At 36.3% G+C, this 23,603-nt stretch overlaps 1 protein-coding gene across 11 annotated transcripts in view; it reads left to right on the top strand.

Annotated features, from left to right (window-relative positions):
* The window catches only part of lrp1bb (low density lipoprotein receptor-related protein 1Bb), a 281,217-nt gene that overhangs the window by 126,469 nt on the left and 131,145 nt on the right, over positions 1-23,603 (top strand). For all 11 annotated transcript variants that reach the window (XR_006925101.1, XR_006925103.1, XR_006925102.1 and 8 more), the window contains 6 exons: positions 2,740-2,997; positions 4,594-4,756; positions 18,284-18,506; positions 21,351-21,537; positions 21,722-21,865; positions 23,242-23,478. Coding sequence is in view for 7 of the 11 variants with exons in the window: in XM_046844639.1 (XP_046700595.1) it covers positions 2,740-2,997; positions 4,594-4,756; positions 18,284-18,506; positions 21,351-21,537; positions 21,722-21,865; positions 23,242-23,478 (1,212 nt within the window). In the remaining 4 variants the exon portion in view is untranslated. The remainder of the gene's footprint in view (positions 1-2,739; positions 2,998-4,593; positions 4,757-18,283; positions 18,507-21,350; positions 21,538-21,721; positions 21,866-23,241; positions 23,479-23,603) is intronic.

Raw genomic sequence — 23,603 nt, 5'->3', positions numbered from 1 at the left:
TCAATTGTTATACACAGCAATATCCTTCTTTTTTTTCTCTCTCTCTAAATGTAAACATCTCCTAGAATAAAATCATCCAAATGAGCAGCTTCTAGAATAAGTGTTAATTTGAAACTGAAAATTGCGCTGATTATGAATTATAAATAAATTATAGGTGACATTATTGTCAGAGCTGCTGCGATAAAAAATGCAATCACCTTCTTATCAAATAGAAAAGAAATCAACAGCACTGTGGTACACACGTTATTTCTGGTGCAGACAAGTACTCCCTCTGAAAATTGAACTAATCAGCAACAATGCTTATACTATTTGCTACATGAGACTTTTGGCTGTAGAAGACATTAAGTTCAGTCATCAGTTCAGCACCATTTATTATTTCTTTTCATTTCATATATAGTATTATTCTTAATTTTAATTATTAAATTATGAATTATTATGTTCATACTTTGTAGTTAAACTTATATATTTTATATACTTTTTAAATTACTTTTTATTTTAATTTATTTTTTTTATATATATTGTATTTCTATTTACATTTTGTATTTCTATTGTATTCTATTCTATTGTATTTTACTAAAAAAAAAAAAAAAAAAAAAGATAAAAACATTGATAAATGAGGCCCAGTGTGTAAATTGTACTTTCATGACTTTTACTGTGCTGCAAGACATGTAATTCAGTCTTTAGCTGCAGATAAACCAGCTGTGGAGTGGAAAGGAGTTTTTGTAATAGAAAAACCTGAAGGAAATCTATTCTTGATCTGCATCAGGACTGCCCATAGATTACATGCCTAATGGCACCTGGGTGGGAGTGCAGCTGCTCATGAGTCTGAAATCCAATCACTTTTATCATTAAATCTGGTGCCCTGTAATGAGGCTTTCAGATATAAAAAACAGAGAACTACAATTCTAGACAGATTCATTCACAGGTCAAATTGGCTAAAAAACCTGGTAGTGTTTAATCAGGAGAGCAAACGTATTTCAGGCTGTTGATGGATTGCTAGATTGTAGCTGCTGGTAGAATTTCTGTCTGCTTGGCTGACTGGAGTTGAGTGGCCTATTTTGTCTCTCCCAGACTAACATCATTAGTGCTAGGTTTTTGTAAAGGTTAGGGAGAGTAAGTTAATTACTGTGATTATGATGCTGCCTGTTGTCATTTCCAGGTTTCAGATTCATTTTTCATCGGTCCCACAAAGAACACGTCACGGCTTTAGAGCTCTCGTAGCAAAGTCTGAAGTAAATTCTTTAATAAATGCTAAATAAACGTTAATCACAGCACAAAGAATGGATTTCAAGTCACAGTGTTGTATACTTTACATTATGTAAAACCACAAAGGTCGCGTTTGGTATAGGAGATTGTGACCTGGAAAGATGAAGTGCCCTTGTGTATTATTGGTCTGAAACATATAGTCAAACACAAGTGTTGAACGCAAAGAAATTGAATTGGGATTAAGGTACAGTACACTCAGTGGGAAATAGCTGCAAGGCACAGCACACCTTGCAGTAGATGCAGCATAAGGCTGCTTTTAATCAACGTGACTGCTTTCCTAGGAGGAATAAACTGAATATCATTAGCCATAAACTTAACTGAACTTACAGCGCACCTACATTAATATTCATTTAGCAGAAAGAGGTTGTCGTGTAAGGATAACTATGGAGTTTCCATTAGTTGTAAAATTTCATGCATATAAATCTTGGTGCATTCTCACTTCCTGACTATAGGATGGGGACCGGCAAAGGATGAAAAATGCATTTGTCAAGTTATTATTTAATGTTTATTTATATAAAAAAGAAGCCTCGTCAGTTAATGGTTTGCGAAAAATACTGTTGCCATACCGAGTACTGTTGATTTATTTTTGCAGGCAATGGCTATGCAGTTTAATCAACACTGGTTCTATTCTCTTTTATTTTATTTTAGTTATACTCATTCTTCATATTTTTCCAGGATATATTCTGGTCATGTCGCTGTTTTCTTTTTTTTTAGATTTATAATATACACCTTTTTTATTTCAACAAAGTGAAATTGTCTTTTGTATCCTGTGCAGCCATAATAAATTAGAGCCAAAGTGGAAATGTTGTGGCAGTCACTTATTGTCTTTCCAGCAAAAAACTCTAGAAAGTAATTACCAGCATCTGCTTCCTGATGTAGGAGGCAACATTCAGTTTTTGTTGCTGAAAAAGGACAAGTTGATTTATAGAGTATATAAGAGTAGTGGCCATGAATTAATCCTTCCTTATATGGTTTATTTAAAGAAAAAAAAATGTTGGTGGGGTTTATAAATACTTTTCTTTTACCATAAATATTAAATGTTTTGTGAAAACTTTGTAAAATAAAGTTACATTTGCATGTAGGTTCATTTGATATTTTTTCCCTTCGATTTGGGTCACATTTGGATAAATGTGTCGTTCTAATGCTCTTGATGGTCTCATACTCACAACGGTCACAATGGTTGGAAATCGTTAATGTTCCCTAAATCCTTAATGTTCCCTAAAATTCCCTTTATGGATTTTGCTTACATCTAAAAAGAAGAGTCCAACACCAATGAAATCATCAGTGCGAATCAGTTGGCACCTAATGGCAAATAATGGCTTCATTATTCCCAGCAAAGTGTTGTGCCTACCCCCTATTCTCATTCACACCGCTCAAATCTGCATTATCTCATCACACTGAATGCTTCAAATGGCTCTGTAATGCCTGGCTTCATGCTGACTTGTCACCATTTTGCCCTTACTTTTATTTCAGATCCCGGCGAGAGTCCCGCTGCTCTGATGATTGTGAGCTTGGATAATATCGTGATCACAGCTCTTAATGGATCTGGTGTGCAGATCTTGAAATTCCTGGATGCAAACGGGACGCATTCTTTGGATTTTAACCACAATGAGGAATCAGTGTGCTGGGTCACATCCTCTCAGTCAGCTGGACAGCTCTGGTGCGCCAAGATGAGGAAACCGACGGGTTTTTCCAAAGAGCGGGAAATCAAATCAGTTCAGAGTTTTCACAGTAAGACTTTATTTCAGTTTGGATTTGAATGCAATAAATGCTGCATTGTGTTCAATAGCAATGATTGGTGACAAATAGGAATAGATGTTGCAAGTTAAGAGACATGGAAATGTGTGTTCATTGATATATAACACACATGCATATGCATATAGGTCAGTTAATTGCTCAGAGCAATTCATTTCACATTTTCTACAGTGTATCTAATAGCTACCCATAGTGTAACACATCAATTTTATTCGGTGGATGTTTAAATTTGTGTAATTCTATTTTCAAATCATATTTAAAATATGTAGTATGACTTATGGACTTAACCCATTAGTGTCAAATGTCAGGATTATGGCCTAGAACTATATTTCCTGTCATAATACAATAGCTGATGGAAAATGTAGATTTGGTGATCTGTTTTTGTATTGCATTTGAAAGCTTTTATTCAAGTGTGACTAGCATCTGTATTTATTATGCGTTGTTTAATGAGCAAGAGAGTTAAACAAAAGCCTTGTGTTGCACTTTTTGTTTTCCTCATGTTTGTATGTTCATGACTCTTGAGAAAATATTTTCATCTTTACACACTGGTTAATCTACATAAAATTGATTCCACTCAAAGGAGCAACCTAGCAAAAATGTTTTCAATATAGACACATTTATCTCGTTTTGCTTGTTATGAGATTAACAATAAACCAAATACAAAAACATTAAACCTTTATCTGGCCATTATAAATCATTTCAAGCTTGTAGTCTATCGCTATATTGGAAAATAATTAACTGACAAAACAACAAATCTATTTTAAGCTTGAAATCGTGATCTTGTATAATGATCTTGTATTTGGTTTATTGTACTCTTATAATATGAAATATTATTTATTGCTAAGAAGTGATTTTTCATGTTCAGTTACAGCACTGGGGTGCATCACAACACAGCAAAGGACAAATTAAATGTCAAATGAAAGCTTTGTGAATGTCTGTTTGGAGCATTTGGGTTTTTTTTTTCTATGTTGAACTTTCGGAATCTTCCACTTGTTTGTTGAGCAACTATGAAAAAAAAATTTGAAAACAGCCAAGACTAGAAGTCTGCTTGTCTACCCATTTGAAATATGTATTTCCTGCTTAAAGCAATTGCTGTGTCTACATAAAAAAAGAAATCTGCTTTAGCTCTATGTAGTGCCCAATGTGAATGAAATATTAATGCCTTGGAAGTTTGGATTATATGAGCTGTTTGACATTGTTTGCTTCATTGTTTTATCTCTGTCCTGGGTTGCCTCCTGAGTCCATCTTCCAGGCCAGTTTATTTTAACCTACACAGAGATGTGGGCTGTGCATTGGAAGCTAGACTTTCTTTCTATTCCTGATTAAATTGGTTTTACTGGCACATGGTGAGAGTTTCTGCCAAGCTGCCAGTTAGTGTGATAACTGATGAAACCGTGCGGTTGTCTCGGTAATTGATTAATTCTGAAGACTTGTAAAAACAGCATTACGCTTGTCCCTTTTGAGATTGACCATTGCTAATTCTAATTATGCCTCTTACTGTGAGGCACATTCTAAATGTTCTCACTATTTTACTGCATCTCATTCCTCTCCTTCCTTTTTTCCCCCATTTAGGTGTTGAGCAAATGGTAATTGACTGGCTCACGGGAAACTTTTACTTTGTGGACCGAGCGAACGGCAGGATATTTGTTTGCAGCTGGAACGGGGAGACATGCGTTACTATAATAGAACTGGACCTGGTGAATCCAAAAGGAATAGCTGTGGATCCTCTCATGGGGTAAGTAAAATGGAGTGTATCAACAAAAAAAGGGCACACCATTCTTAGCTTAGCCATGGCTAATTATTTGCTGGTTAAATATTAAAATTCCCACACAAGCCCTTGTTTCGAGGCTTTAAACATTTATACAAATGTGCCTCGAATGCTGCAATCTCTGTGCCAAATATTTAGTTTTCTCTGTGAACATGCCTGCTTGTGGAATTTAATAAGAACACCTCCTGTCAGGAATTTCATTAGAATGCCACGATATATGTCATCATCTCGATATAAACACAGGCTTTGCAGAAGGTCTTTTTGCAGATTTCGTTTTCTTTTTGTTTTGTTCTGACACCAAATGTATGCCGCTGAAGTGAGCCTTTAGAGTCGTCAGGGTGAATGCTAATCATGGAAATATTTGGGGAGACAGGAGTGAAGGCGCACAAAAGCTCCTTGGAGGAAGAAATAGCAGAGTGATTATTCCAGTTATCAGTGGCTAAAAAGGGAGCTCAGCTGTAATATGCCCGGCGAGATGAAATTCAGAGCAGAATTGGGGTACTACTATATTCATGAGGGGACAAGGACAGAAAGAGCTTCGAGACTTAGCGTATCTTTTCAATGGCGCGCCCATAAGTAATGCAGAGTTTAAGCAACCAGTGTTTGTGGGTATGGTGTAGACGCGCAGTGTGAGCTGAGAATAAAATTAAACCAGTGCAGTTTTCATTATTTGTTTTCATTTCCTGCTGTAAAAAGACAGTTTGCTTTTTTCCTGTGACCCCAAGAAGGAGAATGTTTCAGTGAAAAAAAAAAAAAAAAAAATCAGACTGCTGTTTATGAAGAAGAACAAATAAATATGTCAGGTTTCAATTCTGTAATATGGCTTTGGCACTTCATTCAGTCGTTTGTTCTAACAGCTCTATTAGCACCAACATGTCATAACAACAGCACCGGTTATGGATTTGATGCTGCATTAATGAAGGGACACATTTGTTTCAGGTTATCAGCATGTCACCAGATAATGAACACTTTTCAGAGATTATAAAACAAACCAAACAAAGCACTGACACATTTCCACACTGTTCTGTTCCCTTACCTGTATCCCTCATCTGTGCTAAAGGAGTGAGTTAGTGCAGAAGCTGTGATATAAATATATACGGTACGAAGATCAAGAAACATTTTTGCAGTTGAATGTAAATGACAACATAAATAGTACATCAGGCCGTCTGAATTGACTATAATAAAAATCTATAAATATCAACAAAAAGGGCACACCATTCTTAGCTTAGCCATGGCTAATTATTTGCTGGTTAAATATTAAAATTCCCACACAAGCCCTTGTTTCGAGGCTTTAAACATTTATACAAATGTGCCTCGAATGCTGCAATCTCTGTGCCAAATATTTAGTTTTCTCTGTGAACATGCCTGCTTGTGGAATTTAATAAGAACACCTCCTGTCAGGAATTTCATTAGAATGCCACGATATATGTCATCATCTCGATATAAACACAGGCTTTGCAGAAGGTCTTTTTGCAGATTTCGTTTTCTTTTTGTTTTGTTCTGACACCAAATGTATGCCGCTGAAGTGAGCCTTTAGAGTCGTCAGGGTGAATGCTAATCATGGAAATATTTGGGGAGACAGGAGTGAAGGCGCACAAAAGCTCCTTGGAGGAAGAAATAGCAGAGTGATTATTCCAGTTATCAGTGGCTAAAAAGGGAGCTCAGCTGTAATATGCCCGGCGAGATGAAATTCAGAGCAGAATTGGGGTACTACTATATTCATGAGGGGACAAGGACAGAAAGAGCTTCGAGACTTAGCGTATCTTTTCAATGGCGCGCCCATAAGTAATGCAGAGTTTAAGCAACCAGTGTTTGTGGGTATGGTGTAGACGCGCAGTGTGAGCTGAGAATAAAATTAAACCAGTGCAGTTTTCATTATTTGTTTTCATTTCCTGCTGTAAAAAGACAGTTTGCTTTTTTCCTGTGACCCCAAGAAGGAGAATGTTTCAGTGAAAAAAAAAAAAAAAAAAATCAGACTGCTGTTTATGAAGAAGAACAAATAAATATGTCAGGTTTCAATTCTGTAATATGGCTTTGGCACTTCATTCAGTCGTTTGTTCTAACAGCTCTATTAGCACCAACATGTCATAACAACAGCACCGGTTATGGATTTGATGCTGCATTAATGAAGGGACACATTTGTTTCAGGTTATCAGCATGTCACCAGATAATGAACACTTTTCAGAGATTATAAAACAAACCAAACAAAGCACTGACACATTTCCACACTGTTCTGTTCCCTTACCTGTATCCCTCATCTGTGCTAAAGGAGTGAGTTAGTGCAGAAGCTGTGATATAAATATATACGGTACGAAGATCAAGAAACATTTTTGCAGTTGAATGTAAATGACAACATAAATAGTACATCAGGCCGTCTGAATTGACTATAATAAAAAATCTATAAATATCACCAAATTCGAACAGCATTACAGCCAGCACATAGCATCTTTATAATAATTCCTATTTGCTTTTGGAAGTTTAGACAGAAACACCTTTTAGCACCTTTTAGAAATTAACCGTATTAATAACCGTGATGAACTTTTTTTTTTTTTTTTATCTTCTTAGACGAAGATCTGCAATCTGCTTTCAGAACTGGTTTTCTAGTTCTATAGTGTGAAGTTCTTTGTGCTTACTGGCAGTAAATATACATATATAGCCACTCATTTTTATCATGTAATCCATTTTGTTCAGATAAACAATTATAACTTTTTGCACTGTCATGTATTAGACTGGTTATTGTACTTTGTTTTAAATTGTGCTTTGTATGTGTTCTTTTTTAAAGAATGAGAATTTTTCTTCCAAGTCAATTCAGGTGGCTTCTATTGTCATCTCAACGATATATAGTTCACAGTACACAGTGAAATGAAACAACAAACCTCCAGGAATAAGGTGCTCTGTAAGACAACATAGGATTACACTAGAAGTTTTGCTGTGTTAAGGATTTTTTGGCAGCTAGCTCAAAAGTGTTATATTACTAATGAACAGTTGCATGCAGTGACAATTTCCTTTGTCAAATGACCTTTTGACATATTTGTGCATTCTGTGAATTATAATGACAGAACGATGCTGAATAAGGATTCAGGAACAATGGAATGTTGGCAAATTGCTATATAATAATATATACATATATACCTTGACATTTTCATTTAGAACCGGACTAAGAGTAATGCAAAAAAATCTGATAGTTCACGAGAAGCCATTTCCAAACAGAGTTTGTACTAATAAATTACATAAAAATGTTTAGAAAACTTTAATGTATTATTCTTTAAAGTAGTAAATAAACATTTATGACACGTAATTCATAATATGTGTATATGTATATGTTACTATATAACGTGGCAAAAAACAAAGTAAAAACTTTTTTGTTGGCAAAACAAAATATATCTACATATCTAGAACTTAAATGACCAGCCAGCCTTTTTTTTCTCTCTTTTCTTTCCTCTATTTTGCCAAATTCCCTTCACTAAACGTCTGATATTGAGGTTCTCCATGTCATTCAGGTTCCTATGCTGAAGTGTGAGTTTCTTGATTGTTGTCCACCCTACAGATGTTTCACCATGTCTTGTTGTTGTGCTTACTATGGACATATTGCCTGGGTGTCCCAGGCCTTCAACCATGTTCTTTTAAATGCATGTTAAGTGGGAGTTACCAATCACCTCTGTTTTGGGCGAACAGTGTTTGTACTGTTTACACGTGCTTTTTTTTTTTTACCTTTAATATAGCATTGGACTGTGTTTTGTCTCGCATCAAATTAGTACAGAATTTTCTCAGCGGCCTCTGGATTTTGGCTGTGAGGTTAATATTTTTGCCTGAACAAGTTCCAGAAGGTTGTTTTATTACAGTAAAGTGAAGAGGAGAGGTACAGAAGAAAATAAAACACCTTTATATTTTTAAGTGGTGTATTTTGGATATTAAAGTGAAATCTAATGAAAATGGAATCAGCATTTTGCCGGGTTTTTTTGCTTAGAATTCCCCTGGCAGTTTCTGTCAGCTCAATTTTCAGGATATCTCACTGGTTCTTTAACAGACAGGGGAATGGTTTGTGCAACTGTTTGGTTCATTGGGTTCTGCCAGCTTTAGGCCTTTTTAAGTGCATGTCCCCAGTGTTAATACAGACCATTAAACTGAGGAGGATCTTTTCTTCTTTCTTTGCCTTTCCAACTCTACTGCTACAAAGTTCATTTTTATAATATAAAAGCGAATTGAACAGCTTTATAGTCATTAAATAAATTACATGTGTCAAATATATTGCAGTCTCCCTGGTGTTCATGTTTTGCTAGTAATTGAAAGATTTTATATTCTATCACTGATATTGGCTTATAACTGTTATTTAGCTTATGATTGGAAATTGCAGTGATCATTTTTAACCTTTAAACATATTACAAATATAATTTGCTGATGCAAATTACTATATGCAAGCTTACTATAGCCTTCATATTGCTGTAGTTATGCTCTGTTTTACTTTAGTGCTTTATCTTCAACCATGACTACATCCAGTCCAATGTTTCATTTTGGGGTTTTTAGGCTTTTTTGTTTATTTTTCTTCTCTTCTTTTATTTTTTATATAAAGCCTTTTCTGCATCGGTAGCCTGCGCTCAGCTCCTTTGTTGTATGTTGTAAACTTCGCACAAACACAAAGTTGTCTGGCTAACAGCAACATAAAAACTTGGCTAAAAATGGTGCAGGAGGCAAATTTTTGTCTAACCTTGTTTATTGCTTAATGCATAAATCTCAGCTTAATTATTCTCTTTGTAGAAAATGTCTGACTCCGAGTATGTGCACACTCTCATTCAGTGTGCTAAGCTAAGCAGTTCTGTTTCGAACTGCACACACGAAACACACAGTCCTGGTGGCTAAGGAAAACAAAGGGATTTATTTCAAAAAGGTTAGCGTATCTCCTTAAAGGTTAGTAATTCCTCTTCTTTGATTCTCTTCAGAAAGAATTTGAGGTGCTTTCTGAAAACAGACACTGGTCTGTTCGTCATGGTTCTTATTCTCACCATGCTTTATTCTGAATGAGAAAATCCTGTGCTGAAAAAAATATGTTTTTTGCCTACCCTGTTGTACCTCTATCGAGCAGGCACAGTGGCACTCCTTCTCTATTCACAGAGGATTAGCTTTTGTATCTTTGTAATACCTATGGTAATGAGCATAATATGTTAGCAATGGAACTACTTACTTTCTGCCATTTTTATTTTTTAGAGGATTTATATAAATGTAGTATTTCAGTTTCTAATTAGTCTCCTTTGCATTTGGCCGTGGTCTCAAGGTGGCTTCGGTTGCGTTCTCCGTATTTAAATGAATGATAATTGTGAAAGGATTCAATGCAGAGGTTTAATCTGTAGGTCGTTTGATAGCGTTCGGATACTTACATCACAGTGCTGTTGAATTCTTAAATCTGATTGCTCAGAAGGTGTTGATTTTCTGTAATATCGCAGCTTGAAAAGTAGTTTGGGCTGCAGATATTATTTTTTTAACCAAGATCTTTTCACAAACACGCAAAGATTTGTTCCGAATGGAGCGCATTTTGCTTTGTGGTTTGAGGATATGGTGTCATTATATTCAAAAGCAAAATGAAATAAATGAAGGTGAAAGTACCCTATTATATAACAGGGCCTTTTTTTCGAGAATGTTCCATTAAATAAAAGTATTAATGGATAAAAAAAAGTGCAGCTTTCTTCTTCTTCTAAAAAAAATGGACATGCTGTTTATAGGAATATAATCAACTTTGGAGTGGCAGGAGTAACTCTACTTTGCATTAGACTAGCAGGATATGATACACAGCTGCATGTGAATGAGAAGAGCAGAAATCTGTAAAAGTGCAGCGATGCTTCATTTCAGACACTGGGGTGCTGTGTTTATTGAAGTTTTGCTAAAGTTTTGTTTGCTTTATTTTCCCTCGGAATTTTCTCCTCGTCTTCGCTGCCAGGGAGTACTGATGGAGTTGTCTTTGAGTTGAAAATGAGAATTCTAGTCAGGGAATAAGAGTTGGGACACACTTTGTTTAACCCCACTTTAGAGCATTCTGGCTGATTTCTTCTAACAAATGCAGCACAAAATGGCAAGAGATGTTTTCTTGTTATAAATAGTGTGTGTGTGTGTGACTGAAATTTGATTTAGACTAAAATGAAAGCAAGGCTGTGCGCTGAACTTCGTGCCTAGTCTTTCATTGTTTGTTGGTTTGGTAATCTGTCTTGCTGGTAAAATGAGGGGTATTTTGACTGCGTTTTTTAGACAGTAATGAACATTCACATGGGGAAATATTGGTGCATCTCTAGTGCATGTGTTTGATTTATCTAAGTGTCTGTTTAAATTGATTGCAAAGGAGTAGAACTCCGATGAGGTGTGCGGATACAGTCAGACTGCTGAGTCAAACTGATCCGAGCTCTCTTTAGAGTGGTTTTTTTACAAATGTTGATGTATTTTAAATATAACTTGACTGGGGAAAAATAGTAATTTATGATGTTTTGAAACGATTTCTGACATGGTTTAAATTTGTCCGTGTTACTGAAAAACAATTCCGGGGAAAGACATTTGTCAAATACATACTATGGCTCATCATTTAAAGTGGAAAAGCGAATAATAAACCTATAAATAGTAACAATATTACAACACTAGTGTTGTAATCTAAAAAAGCTAATATAAAAAACGATATAAAGGCCACAATAACTGAAAAAGTGTAGTGTGACATGATTTATATCAATATTGATTTTCTATCATAAGATCATATTTCCCAGCCTTTTTTTACTAGACCTTAATTTTACACAATTTCTATTGTTACTCTAATGTTACACAGATCAGAATATTCAGTAATATTGCACTACATGGCACGGTTCTGGGAAGGCTTTCCACTAGAATTTGGAGCATGACTGTGGGGATTTGTTCATTCAGCTACAAGGAAACTAGCCCATCTGGTTCAATCCTATTGAAAAGATACTGTCGCTCAAATTGCTGAAAATGTTAATGCTGGTTCTGACAGAAAAGTGTCAGCACACACAGTACATTACAGCTTCCTGCATATGGGGCCATGAAGTCACAGACAGGTCTGGGTGTTAAGACTGACCCCTGCTAATCAAATGCCTACAATAGGCACATGAGCATCAGAACTGGATCATGGATGGAAAGAAAGTGGTGGTCTGGTCTGATGAATCACTTTTCGTTTTTGTCATGTGGAGGTCCGAGTGTTTACCTGGTGGAGATGGAACCACTATAAGAAGGAGGCAAGTCGCTGGAGGCAGTGCAATGCTCAGGGCAATGATCTGCCAGGAAACTTTGGGTTCTGGACTTCGTCAGTGTTAAACAAACCACCTACAGTGCATAAACATCGTTGCACAACAAGTATACCATTTCAGACACTGGGGTGCTGTGTTTATTGAAGTTTTGCTAAAGTTTTGTTTGCTTTATTTTCCTCGAATTTTCTCCTCGTCTTCGCTGCCAGGGAGTACTGATGGAGTTGTCTTTGAGTTGAAAATGAGAATTCTAGTCAGGGAATAAGAGTTGGGACACACTTTGTTTAACCCCACTTTAGAGCATTCTGGCTGATTTCTTCTAACAAATGCAGCACAAAATGGCAAGAGATGTTTTCTTGTTATAAATAGTGTGTGTGTGTGTGACTGAAATTTGATTTAGACTAAAATGAAAGCAAGGCTGTGCGCTGAACTTCGTGCCTAGTCTTTCATTGTTTGTTGGTTTGGTAATCTGTCTTGCTGGTAAAATGAGGGGTATTTTGACTGCGTTTTTTAGACAGTAATGAACATTCACATGGGGAAATATTGGTGCATCTCTAGTGCATGTGTTTGATTTATCTAAGTGTCTGTTTAAATTGATTGCAAAGGAGTAGAACTCCGATGAGGTGTGCGGATACAGTCAGACTGCTGAGTCAAACTGATCCGAGCTCTCTTTTAGAGTGGTTTTTTTTTTTACAAATGTTGATGTATTTTAAATATAACTTGACTGGGGAAAAATAGTAATTTATGATGTTTTGAAACGATTTCTGACATGGTTTAAATTTGTCCGTGTTACTGAAAAACAATTCCGGGGAAAGACATTTGTCAAATACATACTATGGCTCATCATTTAAAGTGGAAAAGCGAATAATAAACCTATAAATAGTAACAATATTACAACACTAGTGTTGTAATCTAAAAAAGCTAATATAAAAAACGATATAAAGGCCACAATAACTGAAAAAGTGTAGTGTGACATGATTTATATCAATATTGATTTTCTATCATAAGATCATATTTCCCAGCCTTTTTTTACTAGACCTTAATTTTACACAATTTCTATTGTTACTCTAATGTTACACAGATCAGAATATTCAGTAATATTGCACTACATGGCACGGTTCTGGGAAGGCTTTCCACTAGAATTTGGAGCATGACTGTGGGGATTTGTTCATTCAGCTACAAGGAAACTAGCCCATCTGGTTCAATCCTATTGAAAAGATACTGTCGCTCAAATTGCTGAAAATGTTAATGCTGGTTCTGACAGAAAAGTGTCAGCACACACAGTACATTACAGCTTCCTGCATATGGGGCCATGAAGTCACAGACAGGTCTGGGTGTTAAGACTGACCCCTGCTAATCAAATGCCTACAATAGGCACATGAGCATCAGAACTGGATCATGGATGGAAAGAAAGTGGTGGTCTGGTCTGATGAATCACTTTTCGTTTTTGTCATGTGGAGGTCCGAGTGTTTACCTGGTGGAGATGGAACCACTATAAGAAGGAGGCAAGTCGCTGGAGGCAGTGCAATGCTCAGGGCAATGATCTGCCAGGAAACTTTGGGTTCTGGACTTCGTCAGTGTTAAACAAACCACCTACAGTGCATAAACATCGTTGCACAACAAGTATACCCTTTCAGAGCAATGATATTATCCTAATTGAAGTGGCTGCTAACAGCAGGTTAATGTTTCCTGCCTCACAGCAAAAAAAATATTCTAAAATTGAGTGAATGAGTTTAAGGTGTTGACTTGGCCTCCAAATTTCTGAGATCTCAGTCCAATTTTGTGGGATATGTTGGGCAAATGAGGCTGCTGAGGTCTCTTTCAATGTTTAATGGTCACAACTAAGTGACCTTTTACTTGTGGTATCATTATTAGATCATTTATTAGTTATTGTGAAGGATTCTAGTGACCAAAATAAAAGCGTCCCTGAGCCTTAGAAAGCTCATACTGAAATAGGATGTATGAATGCATGTGCAGTTATTGATATGCTGCTTGATTCTTTTGTTACTGATTCAGCAACACATGTATTAAAAAAAGGTGACATTTTTTATTCCAGCTGCATTTTACACCTGCTTAGAGACAGAGCTGTGCTTAAAAAAGATGGAAAAAATTTGTCAGTCTGGTCTTAAATCTGCCTTGAGTGACCCTGTTTCTTTTTATAAATGTATAGACGTGCTTTCTGCTGCCTAGATTTCACCTGTCATCAGTTAAACCTTATGCAGACTTTGGTGCCATCCGATATTAAATAATTTTAAATAACAAATATGCTCACCGACAAACTGCTCAACCTTTTTAACGTCGGATTTGATACTCATATCATCAATACTCAATCCTTTATTCAGTGGCAGCTCATCCATTGGGGCATGTGTAGCAGATCTGGAGCAGATCAAATCGTAACGATCTCTAACACTTTTTTTTTAATATTATTCCAAAAAGGCACAAAAATTAAGTTTCATTGCAAGATATGGTCAAAAGTATATGGACACCAGACCATTTCATTCACTTGTGTTTCCATTTCCCAAACTGTTACCACAATGTTAGGGGAATTGTCTCAAATTTACTAGAACTATCTGGACCAGACTTGTTTGAGTATTACAATGCTCCTGCAAGCCTAATAAAGACATGTTTCTAATGTTCTTGTGACCTACATTCAAAAATCTAGCAAATAAAGACTAGAAAGACTTCCTTCCCAGTAGAACAAAGGTTATTATAGCAGCAAAGGGTTCTGTATCAAGAATGGGTTGTTCAACAAGCACATATAGATGTGATTTTCAGGTATCTATATTTGACACACAAATGCTAAGAAAATTTAAAACTAAAAAAGAAAAACATTCCACCGCTTTTCCAGTGCCATATTTCTGGGCTGGTTTTGCTGAACCTTTGCTGATACTTGTTTACCCAGTCTGTCATATTATCTTAACCATAGCTGAACATGTCTAAGCTCTCTCGAACAAGCTGCTAGACTGTACACGGAATGACTGGATGTTGTTGACTCTACCTATTACAGGGGTACTTAAAAAATTATAATATAGTAACATGTAGCGTAAGTCAAGTGTGATAACCTATTGAATTAATTTTGTTTAAGGCCATGTCATTATTATTAATGTTATGCTGGAGCACCAAAATCCATGTTCTTGAGCCCCTGCTGACTTTAGCATTAATAGCCCTGTGTTATAATTCATACCTGTCATGCAAACACCATAGTCTAATAATATTTCAATAGGTAAAGATTTTGATCTAGTGACTGGAGGGAATCGTAAAGGGTCAGCTTAAACATAGTGCTGCTGTAAAGCACTTACTCATAACCTTTAATCCTCAACTACTCGGATCTGTGTGTGAATTACATTTTCTACTTTCATGTCTTTTTGGATAAATGTGTCACTCATTTATAGTTTTTACTCCATAAATTGGCAAATTGTTGTCAGAATTTCTAATTGCATTCGAGGCTGATATTAGTCACATCATTAAGTTCTTTATTCGAATACTTCAGCTTGTTTTGTACGGGTATATTGGTTCTGCAGCCCATATACATATATATATATATATATATATATATATATATATATATATATATATATATATATATACAGTAGCAGCTATTATAATACTAAAGCAAAAAACAGTAGATCAGGTGTTCTCCACGAAGCCCCCCCATATTATATATATATATATATATATATATATATATATATATATATATATATATATATATATATATATATATAAAAACTTTACCTAGACCAGCATTTCTAATCTATAATCTTGATTTGAGTAGGGCTACAGCTATTGATTATTTTAGTAATCGAGTATTCCACTGATTAGTCCATTGATTAATCGAATAATCGGATAAGAAGTACTTTTTGTTCATCAAAGAGCAATACTAAATATATAAGAGAAAAGTTAGCTGAAATTGCAATCTGTAAAAACTAAACCCATTTAGTTTGCAAAGATGCAAATACAAATATGTCGATAAAAAAAAAATCTGAAAAAAAAAGGTATTAGTTTAGCGGGTGGTACGTTATTAATAATGTAATTAAATGGACTAAACAAAGCATGGTGTTAGATAAATAATTTGAGATGACAAAGTCGACACTAGAATTATTTGTAAAAGTACTTGGGTTTTTTTAAGGGCACTGCTGCTTCACATATTTTGCACAAAACATCAAAATGAGAAGGTCATTTTATACAAAACTGAAGTGCTGATTGAGCTGTTCCTCTGTTTTTTTTTCTTCCACTTCTTTCTCACTTGCATTCTCCACTTTTTCCATTGCTTGCTTAAATGGACTTTACTAGTGTTTAAGCTAAGTGTTTGTGGCTCTTTTATTACTTACACAGTGCTGCCTGTATTTAGCTATTTTGCATTTTGGCTGGTGGTTGGATAGTATTTATTTATTTCTGTATACAGATTCTTTACAATAAAATGTGTTTTGGGCGCAGTGAAATGTCTGTTGAACATAGCAAACCTTTTTTTTCTTTGGTATGCTTGTGTATTTTATTATCATTTTCTTTTTAATTCCTGGGCACATTAAATGTCATGGGATTATGTGGTTAGTCTGATATGCTTCCATTTTGGAACTCTTCAAACTGATAATTAACTAAATAATTACAATATCCAAATTCTAGACACAAAAGGAAGCTAAGTAAATTTTTTTTAGATAGTTCTAATGGATTTATTGCCAATAATTAAGCACCCAAATGCACTGTTGTTTTTTTTTTTTCTAAATGATTTAAATTTATGAATTAAATGTATTAAATTTACAGCTTACCAGAGATAATTTAACCGCAAATTTAAAAGTAGAGATGTATGTAAAGAAATAGGTAATCTGTGTTTATACTGAAAAAGAGACGATGCTTCTATCTAGAAAGCATCGGACATGAAAGCCGTATGGCTAAAGACCCACCTCCAGATTTCGGATATGACTTAACACAGAGCCGCAGGAATCATAACAGAAAAGGCTTTTCCCTTCAGCAGCCTTTGAGCTAGATAGCACGTAGAGACATACAGAGCCCTGCTGACCAATTGTAATCTCAGTATGCAGACCTGCACTGGCAGCATGCTGGCAGATCAGAACAAAAAAATGATTTCTTTTTTCTTTGGTTTATGTTTTAGGAAGCATGCTAGAATTATTGACTGGTTTACTACTAACGGCTTTCTGCAGTGATATCCTCATTGTTAGCTACCTAATATTAGTGTATTACCTAAAAGACAAGAGAGAGGAGATTTTACTCAGTATTATGACACTCGAATAGATATGCTCTATAAGTAGTACAGTAAATAATATAAGCGTTTCTTTTGTATGTCCAGCTGGTCTGGAGTATGCTATTCTGATTATGCCACAGCGATTTACCAATGGTTTCTGACACTTAACATATCACTGAATAACATGGCCATGTGAATGTTTCTTAGTTCGATTTAACGTTGGGAAACATCAGAGTGACTAGCTAGAACTTATTCTCACTTACATTATAGCTGTGTTAAACAGATGCTCTTTCCCCCAGCCTCTTTCTCTCTCACTCTCTTTTTTTCTGTCTCAATCTCTGAAAGAAAATGCAGCATGTATTTTCACAGAAGAACCAGAAACTGTGAAATCCTCACTCGCAGACACTTGCAGACACTCGCTTCTCCTTTCATAAATGTTAAATAAATGACTCCTCTTTTTTTTTTTACAAACACATTTTTTTTAAATTATTGTATAATTAGGTTTAGATAGCTGGATCAATCATATATAGGGAATAAAGAAATAGTTAAATAGAAATATAGATAATATAAACAAATATAGTAACGGTAATGTCAAGATACAGCATCTTAGTACAACTACTGCCTGAACTATGCTGTTATACAAACAAAAACACACCTTCTGACCAGTTCAACAGTTAAACAATGTAACTACACTGTGGTAAATTTTTGCTATTGTTGTTTTAGTCATTAAACTTCTTTAAACCTCTAAAACCTTGACAGTGGTGCCTGTGCCAAGGCCTTCCAGTTTTGGGACACATCCCAAAGCACATACTATTTATACTAAGTAGTATATCAGTATACCAACAGTCTATTATTTACCGTAGGTATCCAATTTAGAGTGCCAAATGCAGCTTGTAACAAACTCCTGAATTCTTGTGCATGACTTCTTTTATTTTTTCTAATAGACAGGGTGAAATTCCAAAATCCTATATCTTGTAGCTGTAAAGTTAAAATAAAACTTGGCAAGCTCTTTCTTCCAAATTCCATACTGTCTAATGTTCATTAACTGTACTTGCTCTGTTTCAGGATGCTCTTCTTTACAGATTACGGAAACGTGGGCAAACTGGAGCGCTGCCACATGGATGGCACGAACAGGACCCGGCTTGTGGATTATAAGGTTGAGCAGCCAACTGCAGTGGCACTGGACGTGATAAAGAAGCTGGTCTACTGGGCAGATGCATATCTGGATTACATTGAGGTTGTGGATTACAATGGAAAGAACAGACACAGCATCATCCAAGGAAGCCAAGTGAGTGCCAAATGTCCCGCTGAGCCAGAATGACAAATCGCTACATTGTTGTGCTGCCAATTTGTTCAAGTGCCTTTTTGTTTTTTTTGTTTTTTTTTTGGTACAATGAGTAGGTGGTTTAAAAGCAGTAACATAGCATAGTTAACATAGCAGTGAATTTACCTGGTGGGATACAAGGTTGTGTTTTGAAACTCAGATGGCTCATCAGTTTATTGCATAGACTGTAAGCTTTTAAGGTTATTGTGTTTGCACAAGATGCTGAAGATGCACAGGTCTCTTTGTTCAGTATGGAGAGGGATGGTAAAACTGATGCTTTTTTGTGATTACATAGTTATTTAAGAAATAGCTAATAAAAACTGACGTATTTGGGGTTGCAAACAGCAAATCATTTGATAATAAAATAATCTATTGATTGTCAGTTAAACACATTGTTTTTTAACTATTCCAATAACCAGAAACGTTTATCTAAAATATGTATTTTTTTTTTCTAGCATTTTAATCAAATATTACTGCTACATAACTCCCGACTAGGCTTTATTCAATAACGGATCACTAACTGCAATACATCACTGACACTTATCAGCTAATCTGTCACAGCATGAGAATATAATCAAGAGCTGACAGCATGATAACCGAATGAGACATTCAGGCTAACTCAGTGGGTTGCTATTGTGTTCTTTTTTTTGATATACATATTTTTTTATTTGCTGCTATTTTTTTTGTCAGTGTCGGAGTTATGTACATATAAGTAACTGATTTATGTTTAACTCCGAGGCAAAATAAATGTCTGCTAGCCATCTTGTTAGCTGCAACAGATCTATGCTAAATTCATTTAGCTTGCAGTGTTTGTAAATCACTTAAAGCTAAATCATTTTCAGCATGTGAGATCAACTCCAAAGATTTACTTTTCATTGCATGGTATCAGTAATTCACCTGTTTTGGATCAACAGTTTGGAATGAAATTTAATGACTTGACGCACAAGATTTCTTAAATGTATTTATTCAGTATAAAATTCTTTTAAGTTATTGGGTTAAGAAAAATTAGGTACAAACTATAAATTCATTTAAATAGCTTTGCTGCTCTTTGCTCAACACTGTATATGGCACATTATTTATGGCATCAGTTGGGTTTTAAAGCAAGAAAGCATTTGTCTTATAGGCTCATTTGATACCATGTTTTTATCATCTTTTCATTAAAACATAGGGAATATCATGATTCCAAAGGCAGACTGTAATCATACCCATACTAAAGTGTTATGTTGTCAGTTTCTTTCCACTTTACGTCAAACAAATCTCTTGTCACATGATTCATAACACAGTCCAACTATAACTATTAAAATTCATTTTCAATTAGTTGTTGCGGCTTTAGTTATACTGAGTAATATCGGCTTGTCAAATTCGGAAAAGTGCTGCAGTTGTGAGTCACTAACCAGTTTTGAAGCTGAAAAAGCCCTCCTTCAGTTCTTGCAATTAATGACCTTTTATAAAACAAGGTGAAAAAAATCTGCATGGCTACATCATGCGTAAGTAATGGAAGCTGATTTTGGAGAAAATGACTTTTTTCACCTGAAAGCGTGGTTTAACGTCGTATAAAATTGCTGCAGATTTGTCCAAACAGGCGCTTAGAGGCGTGTCCACTTTTGCAAATGGCAGATAGGGCAGCTGTAGATTTCGTACTGATTTTAATCTGCTTGGCTTCTTTGAGTGCTACTTTTACTGCAACATTTAGGGATTAATTAACTTGAATGAACATACAAGAGACATGGCTGTGTGAAACAGATTCAACGATAAAGTAAAATAATTTTCCTAAAGTGCACTTATGAGACCAATAATTAGGGATCATTATTATTCAAAAGAAGCAAGCTGATGAGTCTCTCACAGTCTGAGGGAGGGGACAGGTTGCAAATGTGATTTATTTTCACGGTGACTGAAGTCACCGTTCCGCTTTCTCCAGAGTCGTGTTTGCGCTCGTGACCTCATTGTTCTTCAAATGCATTCAAAAGCTTTCTTAGTGCTTCATCACTCCTTACTTATGAACCTTTATGCCTCTCTGCATGATTCAGACCCTACTCTTTCATGCTAATTTTTTGCTTTGAGCTATCACAAATCCCTGTGCTGACTCTATGAAAAAAAAGACTGATATAACATCTTTATGCATTTTAATAATCATGCGTTGTTGTAAGGTTTGAAAGTTAGGAATGTCTTTTTAGCATATTGTCGTCTTCAGGTTGTCCTCATTATCAGACTTCATAATTGTGCTGTATATTGAGGGGGTTTAGCTGTGGACTTGTTCAGCAAAGGCCTAGAAACAGCCTACTGGGCAAGTAAGTGTGTGTGTGTGTGTGTGTGTGTGTGTGTGTGTGTGTGTGTGTGTGTGCGTGTGTTTGAGAGCAAGGTTCTTTTGTCCTTGTCAGAGGATGTTCACCTCTCAAAGCACAGAATGTTTTCAGAGGAACACACACTTCCATTGACCCTGCACTGTCTCCTCTAATACGCTCTGACACTCTTTATATAGATTCAGATTATATAAAGTGTCATGTCTCAGTTCAGACATCAGGCACAGCTGGAACAAATTAAATGTTGGAGGCCATGCCATGGTTCATTAAGACCAGACAGACTGAGGCTAGGCATGGATGATCAGCCACATTGTGCAAAAGTTTGTATTCATTGCATTCTATTAGGGCCAATTAGGTGCCCTGTAAGTCTAATAAACTTGTCACTGTGGGTTTGTCAGGCTAATTTTTTTCCGGCTAAGTAGATTTGTGATGTTTTTGAGCAGCTTTTGATTGTGTTTGGATGATTAGAATTCAATAGTAAATGTGTCTCATTTTTGTCTTGTTTTAGGTAGCCTACCTGCATGGATTATCTGTCTTTGAGGACTACTTGTATGCAACCCGCTCTGAATCCCTTGGTGACTCTGTGGTGGATGTATTGCGGATAAATCGCTTTAATGTCACAGACCCGGAGATCCTAACCAGAATGGGGAACTTCAGGGCAGTACGTGTTTACCACAAACTCACTCAACAGAAAGGTAAAGTCTGTTTGATCAGTTACTGTTGGAAGCTCTTTGATGCATCTCTTTGCTTGCCATCATGCATTAGTTTCTTTACTTCTGAAATAACATACAAACTTTGAACCTGTGGAAATGCTTTGTGCTGAGGTTGTGCGTGCGTGCGTGTGTGTGTGTGTGTGTGTGTGTGTGTGTTTCTCTTTAGTCAGGGGCCATGCATGTGAGGTTAACTCCTACGGTAAACCAGGAGGATGTTCTCACCTCTGCCTTCTCAGCGGGAGCTACAAATCTAGAAGCTGCCGCTGCCGCACTGGCTTCAGTCTGGGAATTGATGGCCAGTCCTGTAAAAGTCAGTGCTTTTTTTTATTTTACATAAAACTCTGATGTGCTATGGCTTGTTTTTTTTTAGTTATCTGTTTGTTAGGCCTGTTATGAACAGTGATTCAGCTGATCATAAGAGCAGAGTTGAAATCAGATATGCAGGTCATGTCATTTTTTTCTTTCCAGCATGGCAAAGTAGATGCAGCATATTTTGCTGCGCTCTCAAGTAGAAAAAATGAAATGGCTCAAACTTGAGCAGTGTATCTTTCCGCTTGATTTTGGCTGACAAAGATGAAGATGAACGCTTAACGAGATTGCTCGGCTTCAGAATGATGGCGAGCGGTTGAGCTATTGACCAGCTATAGGTGCGATTCATTATGTGTGGATAATGTCGGTTTGACTCTGCACTGCATCTGTAGCCCCAGGTGGTCTCGTGGCATTTTGTAGCTGACAGGAAAATTTGGGGTCAATTAATAACGCTATCCAGAGTGCTGTAGTGATATACCGCTAGTAATGAAGACGGCGCAGCCTTCTTTGACGTGTTTGATTTATATTTATACCCAGATGTTCTTCAGACACTCAGTCTTCCCCTCTTCCTTTCGCAGTCTAACAAGACTTGGTGCTAAATGAATGCCTGCCTTCATCACACGCTCACCATGTATCATGATATCTAGGTCTCAAAGCGCTTAATTGTCTTCAAGGTGGCAGAGTTCTCTGGCTCGGAATGATAAATTAAAGTGATGCCTGTGTGGTCTCACCCACACTGACTGAGTCTCTAAGGGGAAGAAAATGACAGTGAGGGAAGGACTTTCTACAACCATGGCTACTTACGCACACACATACAGTATACGTACAGTACCAGCCCATATCACAATCCCTCACACACACATCCTGCTTCTCCCCTGGGGCAGCATTAGGACCCGCAATTTTTACACTTGCGGTGTCCGCCCTCTATATTATTCCCAGAGCGACAAGAGCCTAATTTATATTGGTCTGGTGTGAACCCATTGATCACTTTTCCTTGCGTTGCAGTGTTAAACTGTCAACAGGGGATTTATTGTTTAAGCAGAGTCTCACTTAACAAGAATAACACTGCTGCAGACTGACAAATGAATGAATCTGCTCAATCAAGACAAATCTTGTCTGGGAATACTAAGTGCTCTTGATTGCACTATTCATTTCTCTGACCTGTCAGGCATACTGCCAAAATGTTCCATTGGAGCTCATTCCATAAGTTATGCATCCCGTCGCAAAAGAATCTTTACGAGGTCACCTTTCATGTGTCCCTCTGTGTTTGTGTACTCAGTGTTAAAAACGCACACCGTGGTTTTGAGGCTTGTGAAATGCAACCATTGATTAACCTATTTTTTATTTTTTTTTATATATATATCTTTACCTTTGCAGAACCAAAGAATGATCTTTTCCTTTTCTACGGGAAGGGCCGTCCTGGAATAATCCGTGGCCTTGATATAAGCATAAAGTCCAGCAACGAACACATGCTTCCAATCGAGGACTTGGTGAATCCGCGAGCTCTCGACTACCACGCTGAAACGGGATATATTTACTTTGCCGACACCACAAGTTTCTTGATAGGACGCCAAAAGACGGATGGGAGTGGCCGGGAAACTATTCTTAAAGACGGTACCTGTTATTTAATTTCTATATGAAATTTATGTTGTGAAAAAAAAAAAATAAATAAATTTTAGTTTATTGACCCAATACTGATACAACATGCCACTGAGAACCTTTCAAGAAAACTCGTTCTT

The sequence above is a fragment of the Silurus meridionalis genome, chromosome 3, assembly GCF_014805685.1.
Source record: "Silurus meridionalis isolate SWU-2019-XX chromosome 3, ASM1480568v1, whole genome shotgun sequence".
Lineage (NCBI taxonomy): Eukaryota > Metazoa > Chordata > Actinopteri > Siluriformes > Siluridae > Silurus > Silurus meridionalis.
Note: the sequence above shows the minus strand (reverse complement) of the source record. Positions and strands in the feature narration are given on the sequence as shown.